The sequence below is a fragment of the Myxocyprinus asiaticus genome, chromosome 44 (genome assembly GCF_019703515.2).
Source record: "Myxocyprinus asiaticus isolate MX2 ecotype Aquarium Trade chromosome 44, UBuf_Myxa_2, whole genome shotgun sequence".
Classification (NCBI taxonomy): Eukaryota; Metazoa; Chordata; class Actinopteri; order Cypriniformes; family Catostomidae; genus Myxocyprinus; species Myxocyprinus asiaticus.
Genome location: NC_059387.1, coordinates 26,285,602 through 26,313,284, shown reverse-complemented (window position 1 = coordinate 26,313,284; position 27,683 = coordinate 26,285,602). Strand labels below are relative to the sequence as shown.

General features: G+C 37.4%; 1 protein-coding gene across 6 annotated transcripts in view; it reads right to left on the bottom strand.

Moving 5' to 3' along the window:
- The window catches only part of LOC127434092 (disco-interacting protein 2 homolog C), a 160,016-nt gene that overhangs the window by 75,256 nt on the left and 57,077 nt on the right, over positions 1–27,683 (bottom strand). For all 6 annotated transcript variants that reach the window (XM_051686555.1, XM_051686556.1, XM_051686557.1 and 3 more), the window contains one exon: positions 1,045–1,116. In XM_051686555.1, coding sequence (XP_051542515.1) covers positions 1,045–1,116 — 72 coding nt within the window. The remainder of the gene's footprint in view (positions 1–1,044; positions 1,117–27,683) is intronic.

Below are 27,683 nucleotides of genomic sequence, written 5' to 3'. Positions count from 1 at the left end.
AGTAAATGATGAGAGAATTTTCAAAAATAAATAGAAAAATTTCACTAATTGACTTGGTGGTTGTTGGAAGACTAGTCGACCATCGTGACCCATCATTTGAAGCCAAGAAGTGAAAAGAAACTGAACATTTCAACACTGAACTTTAAAAAAATATTTTTTACTTATATTCCTGAAAAATACCTCTAAAGAAGGGGTTGTTTTAGTTCAATGGAAAGAGAGAAGGAACTTCTAAGCCCCTTTTATGAAGCTCTTGAGTAGAGATTGAAGAAGCCTCTTAATTCTGGTGCCCACAGTAACTTATCAGCTCATTTTAAACCAGCACTGAAGAGCAAGCGAGCAAATAGACTGATTAACTCTGGGGCTGGGCTGGGTTACAGATGGCCTCGCTTTACAAATAAGATTTTATAAGGAGGAAAAAGACAAACTAGAGCAATTTGACTATGTTCAGACTTTAAAGGGATAGTTAAATAAAAAAAAATAATGAAAATTCTGACATTTTTTATTCACTACTGAATACATTTTTTCAGTGTGCTCCAAACCCATACTGTATTTTGTTACTTTGTATATGGAACTAATCAGTAAGTAATGACAGAACTTTCATTTTAGGGTGAACCATTTTTAAATGTAAACATACTTGGATGTATTTATTGAATGTAAACAGACGGGACAAAAAAAATAAGATAAATGTCAAAATGGGATCAGTGCATTAGGCCTTGCAGTGCAAATGCAGCCTAAGATACCATTTAAAAAGCACTGCTGTTTAAGCAACAGACTTTCAGATGTGGAACAGAGAGCAAATGGGAAATCCATCTGCTTGGATCTGAAGACCTAGAATATTAGACCACAGGAAACAGATTCCCATTGCAGGTTTTTAGGATCTGTTTATATTAGAGAAGGGGAGGCAAACCCATCTGCTGTAGAAAAAAAAAACATGAGCTGCTTCAGTCTCCTACCGCAGCAGTTTAAACCTGTTCAAACGCAGGTCTATGGGTTCAAACGTACTCCTGTGTTCCCTAAGTAGAAGGTGAGAGTCAAGGCTCTTACCTGGAGGCTGTGGTAGATATGCCCCAAGCAATTTTGACCTTTTCTTCTCGTATCCTTTCTGAGTGATGTCACCTGCAAGAGAAAGGGAGCATCACAAAATGTACAAACAGCCTTAATAAATGTTAAAAAATAAATTAAATAAAAAAATCACAATGGCCTCCTTGATAGAGCAGCTTATTATACTAAACAAGCATCAAAACTGGTTTAATGTTTTTCTGAATTTCTGTTTTTAGTTTGGGAAACATTTCAAGATAGAAAATAAAATTCATAATGTGGATTGGTGAGGTGTTTTTGGGTAAATCTTGAGGAAACCATTTTTTGAATGGGATGAAGTGGGTGAGGGAGTTCAACACTGAAATGATTAATGTAACAAGGTTTAGCGACTCTTGTCACAAAGCATTAGGCGACTGGGCCATCACATTTGCGCAGAAATTAAGAAAAGATCTGGTGCATAACGCAAGAAGGGCAGAGACTCGACAAGTGACAGAAAAACTAAATGAGAAAGATTCAGTGATGAATCAATAATTCTGTTATAAAACCCTGTGAGTTGACTTGCTGTCTACTCCCTACATATGTAGCTGTCTTCGAAGGCAGCGACCTAACAGAAACGGACACTCAATAAGTGACCGGTTTAGAATAGGGATGTGCAAGACTAGTCGACTAAACAGTTCTGATGCTGCTAGTCGACACTGGAACTACTAGTTAACAGTTAATATTTTCCCAATTAAACTGTTCAACATTTTTACACATTTACGTTTGGCATTATATTTTTACAGAGGCTGCGCTTAAATTAATGTCATATTAATGTTACACATTTTAAATAAAATTAATAATACAAATATTATATATATATATATATATATATATATATATAAAGAGGATAACTGGAGCAGATCCAAAGTTTCATTTCACCTCAGGCTGCACGTGCTTCTTCCCTCTCTCACTCGTGACAAGTGCAGGAAAATGTCCTCTCGCGAGACAAGCAAACTCAGCAAAGTAGCTATGAAATCACTTCGGTGGTGGTGCGGGAAGCGGATTTCCAAAAGGTTGCATTGAAAGTCGGATTTTTTCACATTTGAGTCTTCTTTAAATCTGTGCGTGCTAGTAAGTTATTTTTCTGCTGAGCGGGCTTTTTCAAGCGCAGTATACAGTTGTGGCCAAAAATATTGGCACCCATGGTAAATATGAGCAAAGAAGGCTGTGAAAAAAATCTGCATCGTTTATCCGTTTGATCTTTCATTAAAAAAAAAAAATCTAAAAAATCTAACCTTTAATTGAAGTAAAACAACTGAAACGGGGTAAATATCTCATTATTAAATAGATATTAAATAGATATTAAATAGATATTTTTCTCCAAAACGCATTGGCCATAATTATTGGCACCCTTTTATTCAATACTTTTTGCAACCTCTCTTTGTCAAGATAACAGCTTAGAGTCTTCTCTTATAATGCCTAATGATGTTGGAGAACACCTGGCAAGGGATCTGAGACCATTCCTCCATACAGAATCTCTACAGATCCTTCAAATTCAGAGGTCCATGTTGGTGGACTCTCCTCTTCAGTTCACCCCACAAATTTTCTATGTGGTTCAGGTCAGGGGACTGGGATGGCCATGGCAGAACCTTGATTTGTGGTCAGTGAACCATTTTTGTGTTGATTTTGATGTTTGTTTTGGATAATTGTCCTGCTGGAAGATCCAATCAGGGCCCATTGTAAGCTTTCTGGCAGAGGCAGCCAGGTTTTGTTTTTATCTGTTGGTATTTGATAGAGTCCGTGATGCCATGTATCTGAACAAGATGCTAAGGACCTCTGGCATAAAAACAGCCCCACAACATTAAAGATCCATCACCACATTTAACCGTGGGCACTGGGTACTTCTTCATCTCTGTGTGTGCCAAACCCATCTCTGGTGTTTGCTGCCAAAAAGCTCTTTTTTTGTTTCATCTGACCATAGAACTCAGTTGCATTTGAAGTTCCAGTAGTGTCTGGCAAACTGAAGACGCTTAAGTTTGTTGTTGGATGAGAGCAGAGGCTTTTTTCTTGAAACCCTCCCAAACAACTTGTGGTGATGTAGGTGATTTATTTTTAGACTTTCTGACCCCAAGACCCAACTAATTTCTGCAATTCTCCAGCTGTGATCCTTGGAGATTCTTTGGACACTTGAACCATCCTCCTCACTGTGCATGGAGACAATATAGACACATGTTCTTTTCCAGGCCTATTCTTAAGATCTTCAGTTGATTGGAATTTGTTAATTATTGCCCTGATGGTGGAAATGGGCATTTTCAATGCTTTGGCTATTTTCTTATAGCCACTTCCCATTTTGTGAAGCTCACCTTTGCCACACATCAGAACTATATTCTTTAGTCTAACCCACTGTGATTGATGATTAAGGGAATTTGGCCTGTGTGTTACCTCATATTTATACCCCTGTGAAACAGGAAGTCATGGCTGAACAATTTCATGTTCCTTGTCACCCTAAAAAATGTTAAATATGAAGGGGAATATACTTCAGATATATTTTACTCATAAGAATTTCTAGGGGTGCCAATAATTGTGGCCAACGTGTTTTGGAGAAAAATATTTATTTAATAATGAGATATTTCCCCTCTTTCAATTGTTCTACTTCAATTAAAGGTTAGATTTTTGTGATTTTTTTAAATGAAAGATCAAAAGGATAAACGATGCAGATTCTTTTTTTCACAGCCTTCTTTGCTCATATTTACCATGGGTGCCATTATTTTTGGCCCCCACTGTAGTCGCCTCAGGTGAGTCAAGTCCCGTCTTTCACCGGACCATGTCATCGTGTTAATTTTGCTCATTAAAAAATGTGCTTTTAAGTAAGTAGCCTAGAAAATGACTGTTTTAGGCAAGGAATGCCATTTTTTTATCTGCTGATTAAGAAGGCAATTTTCAACGAGGTGCCGACTGCTTAACGGGTTAAACTATAATTTATTCTGTGTGCACGTCATGTTTAGAATACATTAGGTTTATTGTAGGCTACATCACAGGCCTATTTTTTCTATCCTAATGCTATTTGGGTTTTTTTTACATCGTAATGGTTATTGGTTGATGTTCTTTAAAGAACAGCTGTCATATAGATCAATGGCTAATGCACGACTGCACATCGACTACACGCAACTTTTCAGCACATTTTTTTCTCTCGTAGATTTGGCTTAGGCCTACCTGTTAATTATTTTCAACAATGTCCTGACTGTTTTAATATGTTAAGTAACTTTTACTTGGTGAATTCCGTTTAGAACAGGCTATTAGGGTTGCACTACTGGCCCTGCACATTTCATTCAATTGTTTTCAATAAATAAACCTGTATTTGCTAAAGCTGAATGCATGTCATGTTCTATATTTAATGTACAATGATCATAACGCAAGGCGAGCACGTCGCAGATAAATGCCCCTTTTCAGTGGAATTTAGCGTCGGATTTGGAATAGATTAAGTATTTTAAATGGGTCGTATAAACACAATTTTTTTCTGAAGGTTGGTTTATTTTTAGACTAGTCAACTAGTCAACTCCAAAATATTTGTTTAAACGTCAGTGAAATTAGTGATTCCGCACATCCCTAGTTTAGAACGCTTTTCATAGCAAACAACCCAACGCACCACAAAAAGAAGTCCTAACCTGAAACGCACAAGAAATTTGACTCAGTTCATTTGAAGACATGATTCTGAGTCAAGTTAAAAACAGATTTTAAAAACACGCCTCGAGTCCCCTGCAAACTATTCCATTCCGCTGCACTGAGACTAGCTGTTTTTGAACGCAATAAATGCATTCAGTTTGAACTAAAGTTGGGTATTGGTACAGATTTTACGATTCACAAACTCTCGATTAAATTCAATATCCACCCCTAGTGTGAACGGCCCCTTAGAAGGCAGCATGATGTTGCTGCCAAGCTTTTGAAACAGCCTTTAGAAGATGGTGTCTTAAAATGTTGTCAAGATAGGCAGCTTTCTAGGTTTTGGAACAGAGCTAAGCTCATCTCACTCCTCTCTGGTACCATCTCAATTCCGTTCATTTGTATGTTGATCATTTTGATAGTGAACATATAGTGTTTCATCCCTGGAAGGACAGGAAGTGGTTAACAGTGAAGGCTGTTATTCTCTGATGACCTCTTTAACGGTCCAATAAAAATGGCTGGGAAGCTAACGGCTTCAGTGTTGATGAGGAGGAGGATGAAGAGCTTTGGGATGAAAGAAAAAAAGAATACAAAGAAGAAAAAAAAGGGTACGTTTTTTTTTTTTTTTTTTTTTAAACAGAGACTATTTCCTAACACCCACTTGCTGTTAATCTAACAGCCTTATGTGGCAGTTTAAGCTCAAGAGATTCATGGCACTGCCCATCCTTATCTTGCTTACTTTCTCTGTCTCGCTGTCTCTCCCTCACACACACACACTTCTGCTGTCTCTTTCCCTCCTTGTCCTCCCCTGAGGGACAGGTCCCTCATAAATTTTGACACCTCTGCCTAAGTCTGTAACCATAAAAAAAAATTTAAAAAACACACACACACAAAAAAAAGCAAAAGTACAGCGCATTGCCTCATGAGGTGAGTAAAAAGGAGGGCTGTAGGAATAACGGGCGGCTACTGTACAGTTATCTTCCAGGTGTACAACACACTGCTGTTCAATCTGCTGGGGGTGTGACGTTGGCTACATTTCTCGTGTGTTAGGCGGCTGCCAAAGGAAGCATGTCGTTCAAAACAAAAAGCAGCTGTCACACTTGTGGCGTACTCAGAAAAATGGACCAGATGTACAAACAAATTCAGCATTTGTATGGAAAATAATATTTTACTCATTAGTGTTGTTTGCTAAGGCAAGCATCACTATTATTACTGCGCAAACTTAGGGTTAGACATTTGTTCAAATCCCCAAGTCTAAGTATTAAACTTTGGTACATAACTTGCCCCACATCACTGGTGCTACAGACATGAATCCATGATATTAATATCATGTGGCTTCTTGAGGAGAGTTATGCTTTTACTTTTCTAAGCACTCAGAATTTTGATATTCGCCTGGTGTACGAATGGGTGAAAAAGATTCCAAAAACTTGCACTGAAGAATGAACTCGAGCTATATCAATGACCCAGAATATGATAGACTTGGGAAGGGGCTTTTTTATTTGGGCCAGCTAAACACCATGTAACCAACAAGTTATCCCTAGAACCACTTAGCAAAGCAGTCACAACCATTCAGAACACCCCTAGCAACCGCATTGCACAGGCAAGCACCACTCAAACATGTGATGAGTACTGCATTAAGAACCAATTGTAATATGTTGCCCTTTGAAGCGGTACTGCAAGCATGACATGACCAGTGTTGGGTGTAATGCATTACAAAGTAATTAGTTACTGTAATTAAATTTAATTTTTATTGAAAAAAAAAAACGTAAAGGGATTACTCTTAATTTTTCAGGAATTTAATTACAGTTACTTCTGATGTAATTGTGTTAAATACTGCAGAAACTATAGAACAATTCTATATAAAACAATAGTGAATTTAAAATTGAAATTTAACATCTAATGTTAAAATGGATGTTTTCCTACCACCCCTGGAGTCGCGAGTTCGAATCCAGGGCGTGCCGAGTGACTCCAGCCAGGTCTCTTAAGCAACCAAATTGACCCGGTTGCTAGAGAGGGTAGAGTCACATGGGGTAACCTCCTCGTGGTCGCTATAATGTGTGGTTCTCGCTCTTGGTGGCGCACGTGGTGAGTTGTGCATGGATGCCGAAGAGAATGGCGTGAAGCCTCCACATGTGCTACGTCTCCGCGGTAATGCCCTCTACAAGCCACGTGATAAGATGCGCGGATTGACGGTCTCAGACGCGGAGGCAACTGAGATTCGTCCTCCGCCACCCGGACTGAGGTGTCACTACGCCTCCACGAGGACTTAGAGTGCATTGGGAATTGGGCATTCCAAATTGGGGAGAAAAAAAAGGATGTTCTCTAATTTAACGCTGCCCCCTTAAATTCTTTGGCCAGTTCATGAATAATTTATTTGATTTTATATAATTTATCTGAAAGAATTAAAAGAACAATTTCATGTCTATCCTTGTATTTTTCATCTGGTCGAGTCTGACAAGGGTTTTTAGAAAGTAATTAGTAATAAGTAATGCAATTAATATTCAGACAGAGTAATTAGTACAGTAATCTAATTACACTGTAGAAGATGTAATTAGTAGTTAGTAATTAATTACTTTTTTAGAGTAACTTACCCAACACTGGACATGACAGACAAATGACTAATATCTTATCATCTGATCTGTTTTCTAAAAACGTTAGTACTGTACATCCAAAAGGGTTTCTCTCATAGCGTAACTCATAACTCTATTACGTTTAAAGTATTCTTAAACTTAAAGGCTAATTAGGACACAATAGTCTCTAATTGCACTAAATAGATGTAATATGCATGAGGCCTTTAGAAATTTGTACCCAGTGCACTATAGTACAATATGTACCAGCAACATACATTCAAAGGACAACCGAAGCTCCAAATATCTGACGAGTTAGAGGAACTTTTGGTGGTTCTACAACAGCAATATTATCTGCAGAAAGAGTGGTATACTTCCATGTTTCTACAGACAGATTTAAATTCGATCAGAGTGCTCAATGGACACATCTAAGAAGAAAACAATAATCTTATGTCATTAAAAAAAGACATGGAGTGGCCAAGATCAACATAGGAATATCACATTGTAGATCGAAAGGGGAAACAGATGATCACAGCGAGGGAGTCTAAATAATGTTTATCTAATTGATTTAAAAAGCACAGCAGTCAAAACATCTGCACAGGCGTCAATGAAAATCACTGGTAGCCGCATGGTTCATTATTATAACAGAGAATCTGACAGGCTTGTAGATGCTGGTATCCTGAATATTTAGTTTCAAAACCACACTCAGTAAAAGACAAAAAATAAAAGTCAGCGCATATCTAAATAATTTCAGCATAGACAACGTCTTATGTTCGGGTTATTTTATTGATTGTGTGCAATGTTATAGTGTGTCTTTTATTGTGTAAAATGTAAATAAAAGATTACATAAACGTGCTTCAGTAAGCACATGTGCGAACAGAGGTACGGAATCAGACCAACTAAATATATGATCAGTCTTTACAGAAGCTTTGACCATGGATGAACAGATCCCATCTTGTTAATTCCAAGTACAAGAACTAATATTTGCTTTTGGTACTTGCTAATAACAATAACAATTTATATAAAATAAAATATTAATATCATAATATTTTCTATTTAAATATAACATTATGGTGCAAACTGCAAGTACAGTTCAGTGAAACTATGATGACTTGAGGACAGTGTGTTACATTATTTTTATCAAATGTTAACTCCACTGTTAACAACAACATTTACAGTACAGGACACTATAACTGAGCACTAAATCATCATAAATCCAAATACATTCTTGTCTGTTGTTAAGTAATCTTTAAATAAAGCAATAAATAATGTAAGAATAACACCAGAATCAGATCAGATGACTTTAGTAGTTTAGTATGCCCCATGGTATTCCGTTTGGGTATCAAAGTACTTTCCGGAGTATGGGTACCAGTACATGAGCACAATATCATACCAATATCAGAATTGGTGCAACCCTAAATGGTCGTTCAGACAGAACGTATTCTGTCATTAAAAAACCCAGATGGACAATGAAAGGAACAGAATGCAGGTGTTTCAAGATGTTATTTTAAATGATGATGTTCTTTTAATTTGACATGGCGTCTTATAAATGCAGGTCTACTGACACTGAAAAAAACAGTATGACGGTCAAAAATGTCCATCTAGCACGTTTACATATAAAAACGTGTTCTGTGCGAACAGCCCCTAACTTTTACTCTGATTAGAAGGAAAACAACTGCCAATTAGATATCAATACTCTTGGACTCTTTCTGAAACCTGTAGTGATCCAGGACCTGCTCTTTAATCTATAGGTTGGGGTGGAATCTGATTGTGGATCCACCCTTCAACTCTCAAATTCCTTCAGAATATAGACTCTGAGATGAATGCAAAACAGACCTGTGCTGCAGGCCTGGCTGAAGGTGGGAGAGAGATCTGATTAGCCCACGTGTTTCTGGATGAGCTTACATCTGGATCGGACTATGCTGAAATAAAATAAAAAATATGAATTGCTTCTCATTTGGAAAACACTGGCTATGGTGACAGTGTTACATGGCATGGTAGCTATCTTTAGGTCTTTGTAAAACCAAGAGCATGTCATTTTCTTTGCTCATAGTTCACCCAGAAATCTACTTTCACTACATCTTTTTTCCCATACAATGAAAATGAATTGTGACTTAGGCTAATATTCTGCCTAACATCTTCTTTTGTGTTCCATTAAAGAAATAAAGTCGTAAAAGGGTTCGGAAGGACATGAGGGTGATTAAATGAAGACAGAATTTTCATTGTTGTGTGAACTATCCCTTTAATCTTTTTCCACTAACAACAATGTGATTCTTCGTTTTTCTTGAGCATGCTGCATAATTACATGTTGCAGGTGGTAGAGCCCCTGGCTCACAGAATAGAGAAAGCCATCCTTCTGCCTTTCCTCAAAACAAACATCTTAATAACGGGCTTCGGTGGAAAGAAACTGCCTCAATGGAAATTGCAACCTCACAAGTAAAGATTCTCCATTTATCTAAGAGGATTACAGGCTCTGAGAATATATACAAGACCTTTGTGGGCCTTTGTAGGCCCTGGGAGAGCATTAGCAATTCTACCTTTAAAAGATTTTTATGACCCAATGAAATTAAAATTGGAGTTTTGTGTCTTTGAATTCAATTTCAGTTCCTTGTACTATTATGTCTTTAAGCTTTGAAGCCATCTAGATGAAAGTGTACTCCAAAAAGTTGCCAGATGGGCTATTTACAATCGGTCACTTCAAGTGCTTTTACATGAAAAGATCTAGACACATTTATGTGGACTAGTGTAAATGGAATGAGCATTCCCAATCGGACAGCAATCTGATCGATCAAGAAAAATTAAGTGACTAATTGTAAATAGGCCAAAAATTTTACCTTTTTATCCTTTAAAAGCTTATTCCAAATTAAACTGTCTTTCTCTTCTGAAAACGGACCAAAAATATTGAAGACTCTCCTTGACCTACACAAATTTGTGTCCAATAAAATGCTCTCTAGAAGGAAAATGTCATCCCCCCACCCCCACCCCAATGCCACCTTCAAGCAACTACCAAGTAACAAATTATGGTTCATGGCTATGAAGTAACACCATCAAAAACCCTTATAAGTTGATTTTACTCAATTGATTAAGTAACTGCATCTCCAAAACTTGTGTAATTAAGTTTACTTAACTTGGTGTTCAAATAGAATGCACTTAGTAACTAGATACAAGTAGACTTAACTCAGATTTGCTATTTAAATATTGTTGTTTCACCTTAATAATTTTAGTTGAATAGATTCAAAGATCATTCAATAACATAGCTCAAATTATTAAGAATATTATAACCAGGCCTGGGTAGCTCAGCGAGTATTGACGCTGACTACCACCAGGTAGTTCCAGCCAGGTCTCCTAAGCAACCAAATTGGCCTGGTTGCTAGGGAGGGTAGAGTCATATGGGGTAACCTCCTTGTGGTCACAATTAGGGGTTCTTGCTCTCAATGGGGCGCGTGGTAAGTTGTGCATGGTTCGCGGAGAGCAGCATGAGCCTCCCGTGCTGTGAGTTTCCACGTGATAAGATGCACGGATTGACTGTCTTAGAAGCAGAGGCAACTGGAACTTGTCCTCCACCACCAGGATTGAGGTGAGTAACCTCGCCACCATGAGGACCTACTTAGTAGTGGGAATTGGGCATTCCAAATTGGGAGAAAAGAGGATAAATTTTTTTTTTTTTTTTTAAATAAAATATTATAACTGATTCAACGTCAACCATTAAATAAACTTAATTCTCCACTCAAATGCACATATACCTGAACTTCAATTGCAAATGCAAAAGGTGAACTGAAATAGATTCAACAGAGTCCAACTTGACCAAAGGGGACATAGATAGCCCTAATTGTAACATCAAACAAAACAACTATATCTGCAACAAAACAACATAAAATAATACTACAAAAGAGCTAAAACCCTCTATGAATTCTTAATAACAACTATTTAAAGGAAACATAATTAAATAATAATTCAAGGGCAATGGATTATGGGTATTTCCTATAGCCTCAATTTTCACTTATTAAAACTTAAAATCTTAAGTCTACAAATATTTAAGATAAATAAGTTCAAGGAACTTAGATATTTGAGTTATGAGGCAAAAACTTGAAATTCAAGTAATGTTTAATTAAGACAACATTAGGGTTTACAGAATAAAAAAGGGAAGTGCTTCAATATGTCCCAGCCTAACTTTATTTTTCAATAGGAATTAGGCAGTATGTCAAAACAGGAAAGAAAACAGCGCTTGTCAAGTGACTTTATGGGGTCTTCAACTGTGGAAAAGATTTTGCATCAATTTATATAATGTAAACCATCTTTAGAGGGCTCTACCAAAGTGAGTGAGAATGTGATGTCACAAGGCTGTGTTCCAAAAAGACAGGATATTGTGATGTCATTGCTTTCCTGTTTAGTGTGAGGGAGTATTCCACAGGGATCTAATCAGGCAAAGGGCCGAGTTGTCAGATGTGCAATGATAATCCACCTGTCTTTGTGTGTGTGTGTGTGTGTGTGTGTTTGTGTAAGAAAATACAAATAAAAAGGCCCCTGAAAGTGTTTAGACACTTAAACCACACTTAAAAATGTATGAATATCATTGCATTAGATAACAAAATGCCAAACCAAGTGACATTTATTTGAAAAAAAGATAACACACTTTTCAAGCAAAACTTTCCACAAGAAGATTGTTAGGTTTTAAAACCATAAAAAAAACTATAGATATACTATTAAAAAATAAAAAAGTATTTGGACACTTTCTGGTTGTCAAACTGGCAGACAATGTCCATCGTAAATGTAATGAACTACACTCCGCTAGGGCACAAATGTGAAGTTGAGGGGAACTGACTTCATACAACCCCTAAAATTTCACTGATTAACTGGTTAAGGGATAATCTTTTCATATAAAGCTGGAATAGGAAAAGGTATTTTAACACACTTCAGCTTTAAGCATTCAAATACTTTCTGGGGCCACTGTAATTTAGCAAAGATTTCAAACCCCTGCAAACTCAAAGCAAAAGCTCTAGTTCTGCAGACAAAACCTCATCCTATCAGCTCATCACCCACAAACTTGTCGTAAATGACATCATGCCTCATATTTACACACCAACTGCATCCTTCCCCCACACACAGTCCAGAGTTCATGTAAAAAAAGTAACAATGACCTATGTGTTTTACCCCCGAACAGCTGAACACGGATCAGCTTACTAAACAAATGGCTGCGCCTGAAGGGCTAACTGCTATTTCTGACCGTTAAAACCGTTGTCTGATGTGGAAACAAAACAGTCAACATGTTTTTCTTTCCCTGTATATCCTCATGGGGAGGGATATATCCGAAAACTGCTGAGGCATGGTCTCTTTAGTGTGCTGGTAATGAACAACCCATTCAATGAGAGTTTAACTTAACTGACACAAATATTTGAAATAAAATGACCAACAGAAAATTTACATGTGGGTATATCGTAGAGCTATCTTTAAAAAAAAAAAAAAATCAGAAGTGGCATAAAAAGTTTTGTTTTTTGACATTGTTGCCATGTCAATTCACAATGCTTAATAAAATAAATAAATAAATAAAAAAGGAAATACAGTAAAATTCTAGTTAAAATTGCATGTTTATAGCATTAAATAGCTTTTCCACAGTTTTTTACTGGGAATTAAAAAACTTTTTTTTTTTTTTTTGTATTGACGGGAAGGCAAACGAATCGCTGAATGAGAGTTTTAAATTGATTCTTTGAAATGGACAGTTTGAACCGATTCACAAAAATGAATCAAACTTACCAACATTAAGACCATTTTTGCTACTGAATTTTAAATAAAAAAGATGCTATTAAAAAAAAGCTTTCATTGGGGCTTGGGTAGCTCAGCGAGTATTGACGCTGACTACCACCCCTGGAGTCGCGAATTCGAATCCAGGGTGTGCTGAGTGACTCCAGCTAGGTCTCCTAAGCAACCAAATTGGCCCGGTTGCTAGGGAGGGTAGAGTCACATGGGGTAACCTCCTCGTGGTTGCGATTAGTGGTTCTCGCTCTCAGTGGGGCACGTGGTAAGTTGTGCGTGGATCGTGGAGAGTAGCATGAGCCTCCACGTACGGAGTCTCCGCAGTGTCATGTACAACGAGCCACGTGATAAGATGAGCGGACTGACGGTCTCAGAAGTGGAGGCAACTGAGACTTGTCCTCTGCCACCCAGATTGAGGTGAGTAACCGCACCACCACGAGGACCTACTAAGTAGTGGAAATTAGGCATTCCAAATTGGGAGAAAAAGGGATAAAAAATAAATAAAATTACATAAAAAAATAAAATAAAATAAAAACTTTCATCCTCAGTCATAAATAATCTTATGAAATACTTAAGGAAACTTAAAAAAATAAAAATCTGCCATCATTTACTCACCCTCATCTTGTCCAAAACCCGTATTATTTTCTTTCTTCCATGAAAAGAAAACAAGGAGCTTCTCATTCTTCTAATTTCAAGATATGGTCCCACAGGTTTATGGACCGTGAGAGTAAGTAAATAATGACACAATTTTCATTTTTGAGTGAACAGTCCCTTTAATCGGCAAATAAAAGACGCATCAAAATCATTGTGATGCTCAAAATGTTTTGAAATGTTATATCATAACAAAATCACTGCAAAAATATCATGGATATACAAAATATCATCCAGTCTAGTTTATAGTCTATGCTTCAGCCAGTCGAATATTTGATATTCTTCCAAGGCCATGTGGCAGGTATTCAGGGCATGTAAAAGCCTCACTGCTCTGTGGCAGAGAAGGTACATTAGTACTCTGGCCTTGCCTCAGCAGCAGCATGATGAATAAACCATCCTTAAATTGAAATATGTCTTTCCCCAGGGGAATTACTCTTACTCTGACCCCTTTGTAGAGCACTGGCGATAAGGCCTCTAGCATTGTACAAACGAGTGATAGGTGTCGATATAAAAAAAAAAAAAAGAAAAAAGAAAAATCAGACAAGATAACAGGAAGCGGAGCACATTGACAGGAAAGGCCGATCTGGACGCTTTCAACTGTGATAGACTTTATCAGATCAGATACATACATCAGGACTGTTTTTCCCCACATAATCAGCCACAGGAAATAATAATTACCAGCACATCAAAATAAGAGGCAGAAAAGTGCAAGAGACTGCTGAAAACCAGTTTTTAGCACTGCTTGCAAGATATAATATTTATTTACTTCATCATGTAACTCGTCCCACAATGAGTTTTTTTTTTGTTTTGTTTTTTTACCTGGCAGACAATAAAAGGGGTGAAAAAATTTTCATAGATTTACATTGAAGGATAGATCCAAGCCATTTTTAAAGACTCAGTTGGGGGGACCATCTTAAACCAGCCTCCCAACTTGGCAATGCTGAAAAGTCCTCTAAAACCAGTCAACTTATCAGCCTAAGACCAGCAAACCAGCTTAGGCAGATTTTACGCTTTTTAGAAGTATAGGCTATATCATAGAAACTTGACTTGGGCCAACAGCAACCACCTTCCCTACCAATGCACTTGTAACCATTTAGAAAACCCTAGCAACCACAATGCAACCCACTAGCAGACACCTTAGCAACTGCATACCAACGCCCTAGAAACCACCCAAAAAGGTTAAAAATGGCACATTTTCTTCAGGAATAAAAATCTAGTTTTATCATATAGTGGGGAATTGACTCATATAACAGTGTTTATCCAGGTATAATTTTCACAACGATGAACCAATCACTTCATGAAGCAGTGAAACACTTGTAGTCATGGGAGATCAGGTAACTATGGTGACTGTAAGAGAAAGAGAGAGTCAGCAAACAGCATAGGGATGATTCTTCATTAGTCTCACAGATTGTTTAAATCCAGAGAGGCCTTTGAGAAGGCTCAAGCAAGGCTTGTTTTCCAGAACGCAAGTCTTTGTAGCATTTAAAGGAATATTCTGGGTTCAATACAAGTTAAGCTCAAAGGACAGCATTTGTGGCATATTGTTGATTACCACAAAAATAAATTTTTACTCATCCCTCCTTTTCTTTAAAAAAATAAATAATAGGTTACAGGTTACAGTTGGCACTTACAATGAAAGTGGATGTGGCCAATTCTTGGAGGGTTTAAAGGCAGAAATGTGAAGCTTATAATTATATTATAGCACTTACATTAATTCTTCTGTTAAAACTCATGTATTATTTGAGCTGTAAAGTATAAATTGTAATTTCTAGTCATTTTATGGTTTGTTGACATTCCATCGTCATGGCAACAAAGTTGTAAAATTGGCTATAACTTTACACAGAAAAGGTTAGTGATTTTTTCACACCAATATCATGTTTACATGCATATTGTTTGACTTGTGGCAATACTTTTAAAAAATGAGTAATTTAACGTTCAAAATTTGGCCTCCATTCACTTCCATTGTAAGTGCCTCACTGTGACCCAGATTTTTGCTTTTTTTAAAGAATACATTTTGTTGAAAATGCTGTTGATTGAGCTTAACTTGTACTGAACACGGAATATTCCTTTAACGTTAACGGAGGAAACTAAACAAGCTAAATGTCTCGCAGCAAATTTGGGTAATCTTCATGCAGAACCGAAGAGGTTGTCTATGTCCACCCTCCTTCTGCCACGCAAAAATGATCTGATCACATTATTCCTCAACAAGCCACACAATTTAATGTCTGTTTCACAAAAGGTGTGGGATGAGTTGCATGTCAAAGTTTAATACTCGTTAAGTATGAGCAATAGTAAAAGTGATGCTTGACTCACTTTAAAGTTTCCATTCATACACTTATGAAGCAGGTATTATCAAAGTGATGACCTGAAGAGAAGTGCTAATCATTGAGAATGAGAGCTGTTCGGACAGAGATAGGAAACCCTTTTGTCCTCTTGACTAAAACAGTGCTTGATTAGTCTGATGTTGTGTTGAGTGATTTGCTGGGCTTTGGAATGCTGGCAGATGAAATAACAATCAGCCCATAGCCCTGTGGGGCTCGGCTCTAAACACAGATGTGTCAGGAAAAAAGACCTATAGACTTTAGCACGTCCCTCGTGACATACTCTTTCAGATGTGCTCTTAAATGTACCATATGAGAAAGTTAAAACAGAGTAAAGAATCAGTGGGAGTAAGTAGGTCCAATTCAATTAAAACCACCCGAAAATCCACTGCTTTTCAAACACATCAAAAGGCTCCAAATGCAGCTTAATATTGAGGCTCTATAAAAGGCTAGAGATTTGCATATTACTCTTACAATATGTTAGAAAGAAGTACTTTGGCTGAAGCCTCTAGCCGTCTGAGGGTCAATGAAGTGGTCTGTCTGTGTGTAAAGCTCTTTTAAATCTGGGTCTACTTTGTACAGCATAATTCCACAGCCTAAAGCTCCAACTCTACATACTGTACTATTCAGCTCAGTATCAGAGCTTAACACTCAGCTCAGGGTCAGAGTGAAGTACTTAGCACAGAATCAGACTATAATAATCAACTCAGGCTGGAATATTCAATCCAGTACTAGGTTGGAATAGATTAAATTACCATGATGTCACAAAATAGGCAGCCGCGCTTCCCGGTTCTTCAGAGCAGAAGCTTTTAATAGTGGACACAGGCAGCACTGCAGTTTTCTTTTAAGCATTATATAATATTATATAATGTATGTTAATAAAAGTTATTATAATGTTATTATATATTGTTTCAATAGGCCTGTATGGTAGTCGTACATGTACCAGGTTGATAAATAAACATCCTCACACGTTTAATACAATTCTAAGCCTGAGAAATGTGGTGGTCCACATACAGTACATAATAACAAATAACATATTCAATTTCAGGGATGCACCAATCTGACGTTTTTAGACGGATCGGGTATCGGTCCGACGAGCCCGATCCAAATACGATACTGTTTGTTAGTCATGTTCGTTACTGTCAAGCTTCCTGGATTGTCCCAACCGTCAAAATAAAAGCCAGAAAGTTTTAAAGTAAAAGGTGCATGACTGAAATATATTACTCTTGTATTCGAAAATTCTAAAAGTCAATAATAAAAATAATTTATTATTATTATCATTATTATTCTTTTGTTTACAAATTACAACAATATTTAAGTTGATTGGATTCTAAAAAATAACTGTGAATGAAAGGTGGACTGATATCTTACAACTTAAGTGAACAAAAAAAAGAGATTAGAATCCTTAAAAGTAGGGATGCACCGATCTGATACCTGGATCAGTATGGACTCCGATACTGACGTTTTTAAACGGAGCGGGTATCGGTCCGAGGAGCCGATCCAAATCCGATACTGTGTTAGTCATGTTCGTTACTGTCAAGCTCAAAAAATGACATAAAAGAACCATTAAAACACAATTAAAGTAGTTCATATGACTCATGCATTTTATTCAAAGCCACTTGAAGACGTGTGATAGCTCTGTGAATCACAAAAGGCTGTGTTTAATAAGTAAATATATAAAATGCACGCGCAGCTCCAGCGTGTTATTGAATGGTGCTGCTCTGTTTACACACACACCCGTGGCTATTTTTAGCTTTCACAGCGGTGCACAATATTTGAGCGCTACTCACGAACAACATCTTAAATGTAGATGCTCAATAGTTCGGTTCACTTACATGCATTTAGAACGGGACCGGAGGTGCATTTTTACCAGAATTTGAATAAGCGAATTAAACTACTGTGAACTTTCCTACAAACAGACACATACAGGACTTAGAGATCGGTGCATCCCTACTTTTAAGGATTCTAATCTCTTTGATTAACCACTAATGATATGCAGGTGCGTGTAATCAGAACTCAGGAGAGAGTGAGCGCTGACGGCAGTGAGGAAGAAAGAGAGAGAGAGACTGGTGGATCCCTGACAAAAGGTGCACGATTGAGATACATTACTATTATAATTTATTATTATTATTATAATTTATTTACAAATTATAATAATATTTAAGTTGAATGGGTTCCAAAAAATAACTGTGTGAATGAAAAGTGAGCTGATGTCTTAAAACTAAACTGAACAAAAAAGAGATCTGAATCCTTTAAAGTCCAGATACAAGCTGAACTTTACTGTTAATTTTGCTGCTACATTATCCAATATACTAGTTAACAATAAAGTGTTTCTTAATAAGCTATACATTTATACTGAAATTATGTGCAGTTAGAGGTTTGTGTTTCTTTACATATTAAAGAGCGCACCCAATTAGTTCCACACAATAATGTAAAGATATTCTAAACTGATTATGCAAAAAAACAACACTGGTATCGGATCGGGATCGGTATCGGCCGATATTGAGATTCCAGGTATCGGAATCGGATCGGAAGAGACAGAGTGGTATCGGTGCCTATTCAATATACAGACAGCTGATTTTGATTGAATGAGTTAATTCATAAAAAAATGCAAAGACCGATTTTAGAACTAGTAAATAATTTTTATTCACATACACACTCACAAACGACCAGTGCATGCTGCAGCGAGTGGCAAATCGGGGTCCAATTCATCCCGTAAGATCTTTCATAGTGGTATAAATTCGATAGATTACATTTGGCCTCATTTTTGTCACAGCGGTTGCGCTTTGGAAATTAAAACCAGCCATTTGCATAGGAATTTGGTGATGGTGAAAATGACAGTGATCCATGAAATAATGTGATCAAACTTTAAGTAAAATGTAGATCATGGTGAAAATCTAAAGAACCCCAAATCTCTGATAAGCTTTCAGAAACGAGGTGTTTTAACTTTACAAACGGCACTTTTGGAGCACTTTCCGCTCTATTTGAACGAAGCAGCCATTGAAAGTAGTTCTTTTCTGGGGTGCCGACTGAACCTGAAAGTGCTGCCGCCGGGTGTAAACAGTAACTTCATCCATACTAAACTCAGACTCAGACTATAATAATCAACTACAGATTACACTGTGATCCTAACCTAAGGATTAGACCATAATACTAAGCTCAGAATCAGACTGTAACTCGTAATATAGAATGGAAGCTGAATCATAGTTCAGATTTCTATCAGTCTTCATATAAGTGCTGTAACATTGCCACATGTTTTTTTAGCATCTGTCTGTGACAGCGTGGGAAGGAAGGACTGCCATCTCGATATGCTCGGCCTTGCATGAGAACCTTCTCTCATCAAATAGACATGACATGATCCGAACTAGCCACTCTGCGTATTTTACGGTTGCCAGATGCTGATGAGAATGCAAGACCCCTACCGACCTCAACACACTCACAAAGCAAAAAGAGGTGTGACAAATCTGAGCCAGATCTAGGGCTGGGTGATATGAAGTGGTGACGATATAAAGTATCAATCAATAGAGATTTTGCTATATCGTGTATATCCCAATATGTAAATATCCAAGTGCACAGCATGGGCTTCTCTATCTGTGGGCAGGGCTTCACATGAGACTGAGAGACTTGAATTTTCTGCGGCCGCCCAAGCAAATTTAATGACCTTCATCGCACGTTTGGCGCTTCAAAAATATTCTTGTCATCTGACACGTGAATGTTTCACGTGACACTGGCGTGTGCTGACTCTGGAGCTCCGAAGTGTGTGAATACAGCAGGCTGTCCGATATTTGCGCTCCAGAGACATGAGAACTCAGAGAGGGATCACTTGTGCTACTCAAATCATTATTGACCCAGGAAAACCCCAAATGGACAAAGAAATCTCCACAGAATGGGATGACTCCCTAACATGTCAAGAAAATGTAGAGGAGCTTGTTATTAAAACAGGTGCAACATCTGTGGTGTGGGTTCACAAAAGCCAGCACCAGGGGTTGCGTTAACAGAAAATTCTCCATCATGTACCAATTTTTTTGAAAGACTGACAGAAATTCTCAAATGCTGTCTGTCATTTTGACAGATTAAAAATAAGAAAACATTTTCACCTAGTGCATCAGTTTTGACTTCACTGTCTCTCTCACACACACTCCCGCTGCGTATGACTGTGTGCCCTGTTCATTGCCTGGTATTAAGATGCTTATTAACAGTTGTCATCACCATTAAGACCTGGTAATATGCACCTTGCATTTTGACCAATTGTGTTCGGATTTCAAGGAGAGGACTGAATAATTGACTGCCTACATCAGTCATTACGTTTGTGTGTTACTGCATGATCAGTGTGTCACTTATTAATAAAGCACAAAAAAAGTATAGTAACAAAATGAAAGCGTGAAAAAGCGGCACATCGTTTCAGCCAATTAATTGCATTTTATCTACGTGCAAACATTAGCCTATGTTTAGAGCAGAATTATCTGTTTTAGTGTAGAGTAGGCTACCTGCATTAGAGCTTCAGAGATGCGTGTGCTTCTCATCTGTTACTTTATTGTTATAGGTTATCAGGCACATTTAAGAAGTTCTGTGAACCTGTGCATTTTCCGATCGGACGGTTATTTTATTTAAAAGCCGCACGCACCGGTAAAGTTGAAAAAATCTTGTTTTAGTGCAGTGGTTGATTGACAGGTAGCTACTTTCAGCCAAGAATTCCTTGGTTTCACCAGACTTGTGCTTGGGGAGTCAAAAATATCATTAAGCCTATCCACTGTCATGTACATGCCATTATAATGGATGCTACCACCCTGAATGTAGTACTTATAAAATGAAAACAAGTATGACAGATAAAAATATACCATGACAGAAATTCTACATCTCAGTCCGTCAAAGTGACGGGCAAATAATTTTTCTAGTGCAACCTCTGGCCGGTACAGAGCAGAAAAATGTAATCTGCAAACTGTGTTGCATGACGATATAATCACTCGTAATACAAGCAATCTGTTTTACCACCTCAAAATGAAGCATGCAAAAGAATAATATGAAAGCCAAAAGGTGAACTCTGCAATAATTCGTCATATATTTATTTTGCAAGATGTGATATTTATTTGATATTTATTTTCTTTGTGTTTATTTTTGTTGGATTTTCTTTTTTTTTTTTATTATTATTATTTTTTTTACTTATGTTTTATTTGTCACATTGCTTTGATAAGATCTTAAGTTTCTTGAGGAAAGTTTATAATAATAACAATAATAATAATAATAATAATAATAATAATAATAATGGTCAACAACCTTTCAAACTGAAATGTGGCATACTGTGAAATTTAGCATTTTAGTCAGGTTGATTTTTGAAAACAAGTTGATTTTTTGATTTTTTATTATTTATTTACTTACTGTGACATTGTTTGTCTTGTTCCAAATAACGAGGAAGCAGTTTTCATTTATAACGTATTTAATTCACTGACTGGAGATCCAAAAATACGCATTACAATAAGGTTATTTAATATATAAATCCATTTTTATTGATTTTACAGAAAACTTTAACTATATGGTAATATATATCGTTATCGTGATATACAATTACTCATATCGTGATATAAGACTTTGGTCATATCGCCCACCCCTAGCCAGAGTGCACACGCTTAACCAAGAATGTCTCGTTAACTGTCAGGGACTGTCACTCTCTCCTGGTTTTGCTTATGCTCTTGACTTGAGTCACGATGAATATTAACATTTAAAACCATGAGACATGCAGAACAACATGCGAATTGCCACAATAATTTGATTGAGCATGTGTCAGTACGAGTTAACATGCACATTTTTAAATGAACCTTTCACCATTGTTGAGCTATTTCTAGTATAAGTTCTAAGTAAAAACCTCTTCCTCTCAATAAACATTTTGCCTTTTTTTCTGGGAGATGGGGGTCATGCCTGATGCTCATTTGCATTTAGATGAGCTGGTTAAAATGATAGACTCCCTATGGTGGGCGCTTCCAAAATCACTTTTACTCTGAGCAGAATCCAGTCCAACCATGTCAATGGCTGCCACATCGATAAGATGACAAGAATAACTCTAAGTTAAATCGATCCAAACCCTGTTTAGTGTGGTGAATTACACAAGCAGCTGTAGCCACAGAACAAATGAAAGTTCTGAGAGACTTTAAACTCAAGCTACGCTTCCACGCTTTACAATATTAACATTGAAATTACTTTCAAAGTTCCCATCATTTGAGCTGAATGTGGTCCACCCATGTGTTGATTTTCTTATTTTACCATGGGCAAAAAAAATGTTTACAGACTGCAGGAAAGAAAAAAAGGTTACAAAATGTGTTGAATTGGCTTATCCTTCATGTCTTGCAACCTCAGGGAACGTTCTGAAAACTTTGGAAAGCGTTATGTAATGGTTGCATAACAAATATTCAAAAAATCTAATCTAACTTTATTGAAATGTCCATATAATGTTATTAGTATTTGATAAAAGTGGAGAGACGCATTATAAACTGATTTACTGAAAGGCAGATATTAGTGAGTGCTAGCCATTGTAAGATTACGGCATACTGCTTGCGCATTTGTTATCATTTCGCATTACATGTAAACATCTTTAGTGCCGTACTGTCAGCTAATTTAATGTGTGCATGTCTTGTACACTTGTCCGTTTACATTTTGATGTTAAGAGCGGATGAAAAATGTTCTTGAGTTGTCAGTTTACTGATTTGCATGTAAACTCTGTCAGCTCATTTGGTAGTTATCAGCGTTTTGGTCCACATGTAAATACACTCAATCTTATGCAAACCTTTAAATAGCGTTCTATTTTAGAAAATGTAAATTGGATGTTTTAATGCTTCTACAACCAAAATGGGAAGTTTGTAAAACATTTTTAGGACATGTTTGCAAATCTAAAAAGTGCAAGTGCAATTTGTACTTTGCATTAAAGGTGATGTGTGTATTTCTTTCCAATGTTAAAATACTGTTTCCCAGAATAATATGCAAAGCCAACTATAAGTAAGCCATTCATATGTTGATTTCCCCAAAATGTGTAAACACTGTGGCTCTGTGGTACTATCAAATCATTGCTCTGTTTGTTTGAGCATCCCAACCAGCCCAACATGGCAACACTGGCTCAATCAATGGTTTGTGTTAGGGGTGGGATTATCTGTTTTGGATGACCAATTGCAGATGAAGGGCATGTTCAAGAAAACCTGTTTGAAAACAGCCAAAAGTACACGCTTTACCTTTAAGGGAAAAAATGCTGCATTGCATGCATTACAGATCTCATTGCAGCATACAGTGGAGTCTGACTGTCTAGCAGTGTGTGTTCAAATGATCTGGTTCTGGAACCCGCAGTCAACAGCTTGCATGGATCTATCATAGCACAGAGGCAATCACACTGAGTGCATTCACAAATCACATCATGCCATTATATGGGGTCTTAGTTTAGAATTCCTTCTCTATCTCTCTCTCTCTGTGAAAATACTCCACCGTATATCAGCAATCGCACAATCAGATGCTTTTAAGGAGGTGGTCCTATTCTGGACAAATCGCTGTGACAAATAATCGATGCGCAGGGAACTGCTTACACTTCGGGGATGCCATCTCGCCCCCGCCCATCCCGGGTCAGTGAGTGGTCTGTTGGCACGGAGAACCGAGCTCTTTCAGCCAGGCCTCTATAAACCCGACTCCCAGAACGCTACAGCGCACCAGATTCTATTCAATCAAATGAAACGCATTACAGAGAAGATTAATTCACTCCAGCCTCTGCGTTTGTCAAACTCACTGGAACAACTTTAAGAGCTCAATCTCTTTTCAGTCGAGTAAAATAAGTAAATAAATGCTTGACTTATGCAGTCTGTTACGAAGTCTGCAATTGTAGTCTCCGTTAGGAGTTTAATAAAAGCATTAATGTCAGTATTGTTGTGTTATGGATCAGTTGAGCAGGGCAGTGCATGGAGACAGGACCTGATGATCGCCAAACAAGGCAAAACATGACTATGGCCATGTATCGGCAGATCTGTCACAATCCATTGCGACTGAAACCTCCGTCGAAACCTCACTGCAAAGTAAAATTAAGGTAAATATGTGGCTTTAAGTTTTAGAGCTTATTGTAGCTCTTCAGTAAGATATAATTAGCCTTCAAACAAAGCTGTGGTTCAAGCTCAATCACTTATGAATTGATAAATTAAGCTTATGAAAAACACTTTAGGTAAATATTATTATACTAAAGGCTATATCGTAAGGTTCCCAGTGCATAGCGACTTAAAAATTGGTCTGTTCCTTACCCAAAGCTATCGTAGCTTCATACGATAACATTATTCAAAACATCACCTAATAATAATACACAATATAGATACATCTATGTAATGTCCACACAGAGACACACAATGACCTGACAAAACAGAAGCAATGACTGCAATTGTTTTTTACAAGGACACGGCTCAGAAAAGCCTGGTGATGTAACCCCAGAGAGCAGGTAAATACCCTCTTGTTGTTTTAGAAACTAAATGGTTCAGTCATAAAATGGCATTTTCAATTGGCATATTGAGCCATAATAGAGTCTGGCATGGTAGACCACCTCCTAACCAAACTAGTGAGTTCAAACCCCCATTTGGATAAAAGTCAACATTCGTTTTATTTCCGCCAACACTCCAGGAGCGCTCTAATGGGTTAGAGGGAAGGGAACATTGCGTGAGGATATTTCTGTCAGTGTAAAGGGTCTGGGGAGGTGAGCTAATCAAACACAGAATAATAATGATAACATGACCAGGCCAGACCATTACGATAGCCAGGAATGAGGAAAAGGTCAGGCATTCACTTATGGTCAGGGGTTGGGAACAGGACTTTTCGGTACATGCATGGTGAGGAGTGGACGTAACCTGAAGCAGAATAAGAGACAGACAACTAGGGGAGAAATCGCAATGCTCCAACTGCCATGTTCTATGTATCACTGCAGTTTCCTGGTGAACTGAACAATAGAGGTGCTATAACAACTGTGCATTTTATACACTTTCCCTCAAATCACAAGTACAATGGCTGATTATGACTTTATAAATGCTTATTTCTTGCTCTATTGCACACACTGCTATGTTATGATATCGACACACTTTTACTGTAATGCTTCATTTGAAAAATTATACATTTTAACACTTTACACACTTATTCCAACGTGATTAACATGCACTGTAGCTCACCTGATAGAGTGCTGGAATTTGGACTCGGAGACCAAGGCTTGAGCCCAGCTAAGGATGCTCGAAACAAAAGTGAAACGAAATGTGCCATAGAAGTGATACAAAACGACATGGATGCTTCAGAAAATGTGCTTTTAAAATGTAAAATGTACATTTGCATTTAAAAATACTATCAGTTAAGTTTAAGTGCTGATTAAAGGTGCAGTGTGTAACTTTTTTGATGTCAAAATACGTTCTAATATCCCAGTTTATTGTTCATTGACTATAAGTAAGCCATTCGTGGGTTTACCTCCCCCAAAAGTGTAAACACTGTGCCTGCCAGACACTATCAAAACCTTGATGTTTATATTTTGAGCAGCCCGCTCAGCTCCACCCATCCCTTTCCATCTAAACCTTTAGCGTGAGTTTGGGGCATGACTACTTGAAGTAAACTTTTCAATCGGGAGAATATGAACGTCCATGGCAAACGTGTTACAGAGAAAATGAAACTTAGCTTCGTCAAAATTCAAAGACTTGCTAAAAGACAAAGAGACAGAGAATGGAGTAAAACCAGAGTGAACATTTACAAGGTGGAGAATTTTTGGGGTTCGATTCTTGTTGCTTCTTGACAAGTAAGCTACACTCTGGAACTGCCACACAATTTAGCTCATTACTGTTGAGCTTCATATAAATTCGTAAGATACCCGGAATGGGTATCGTTACGCTTACTAGTTACCAAGAACTATCCTACCTCTTGTGCTAGATCCCCAACACACCAGCTGCCGTTCAATCCGGCGATGTAATCAGACGAGCCGATTCTTTTGCAACGCTTTCTGTTCATTGTGTTTATGTTATAGTGGTCTTGTTTATTACGACGTTAAACATTTATCACCTTTTAATTAGTATGGCCTATTTAGGGAATCAGAGAGTGTGAAAGGGCGTGATGATTCTGAGGGGTGTCGGCAAAGCATACTTTATTTTTGTAATTCAGTTTGGTGTCACTAGTAGTGCAGAAAGTCTGTTTTGTTTGTGTGTTAACTTGATTTTAATGTAATAAAATCCCTTACTAACCTTTTCTGTATAAAGTTACATCCTATTTTATTTTTTAAATTAAAGAAAGGGAGAGACGAGTCTAAATGAATTTTTGTGCTAATCAACATAATGCAACAAATGCTGTCGAATGAGCTTAACTTGAATTGAACTTGTATTGTATTGAAGAGTCACTTCAGCCCTTAATTACACTAAGCGTATCAGCAAGCCGCTGATAGCTGTCAATCAACAGGTGTAAAAAGCTTAATTAAATGAAGTTTTTGAAATTGAAATTGTTCTTCAGTTCACTTACTGACTGCAGTGATGAGGACGCCTGTCATACCGCCTGTCATACTGCTACAGGGTAACCTTGACAAGCTTTAGCTCAAGCCTGCAGGCCCCGCTGAACCTCTGAGCTGCTCAAGCACATACACACACACACACACACACACACGAAAACACACAGTGAATATGAAAACGCTCTGCTCTCTGAAGGTCTCAGTATCCATGATGAATCAGAGCATTACTTAACTCCCTCTGAAGAGTGCTGACAGAGTCTAAGCTACCAGCGCCGCATCAACTGCCTGAAATCGGCATCTGCACAGCACACAGAATATTAATTATCTCATCCCTGCATGACATGACGGACCTGGCTGCTGCATGTCAAAAACATGACCAAACACACGAAAAGCCCAACACGGCATCTTCCTAACTAGCTTCTTAAAGGGATAGTTCACACAAAAATTCCATCATTTGCTTATATGATTTTCTTTCATTTGCAGAACACAAAATGAGATATTATGTAGGGCTGGCAATGGATATGGCAAAAAAAATTAAATCTCGTTTTTTATCAAACTTATGGACGATTCTCGATTCACAATTAGATTTTTTTCAACTTTTAAATGTACTCCAACATGATTCAAATTGCATGTTCTTTATTAGAATGCAAGGCAACCTGGTTAGAGAAATCCAATTTCTTTTCATTAAAGGAAACAAAGGTGTGCAAGAAAAATTTACAAATGCAACAAATGCACCACAGGGGAAAGTTGTCAACAGAGTGTAAATGTAAAATAAATTACAATCTAATAAACCCAGATGTTCAAAAATAATAGAATGAAATAAGAAAACTACAAAATAATTCTTAGCCAGTGTAGGTAATATATTTATCTAAACCAAGCCTATCTAAAAAGTTATCTAGATATCAATATCTATAAATTATTAAGTTTATCTAGAAAGTACTCAATTTATATCAAACAATTTATATGTATTTTCATAAACCCCTGCAGATAGAGACGCACCCTCTAGCGGTTCATGCTGAGCAGCGCAGCAACATGAAATCATTTATCATTACAATTCAACTAGCAAAGTTTGTCAAAATGATGACTTGCCAAATATGTTGGCTATAGATGCAGTACACTTGAAACACGTCACAGAACAAAGTAATAATTAGCGATCTATCTGAATCATCATGGCAAAAGGAGCGGCAGATGTTTGATTCTCCCATATCTAGCCTCTCCATGATTTGAAATGAAGCGCTTCTTTAT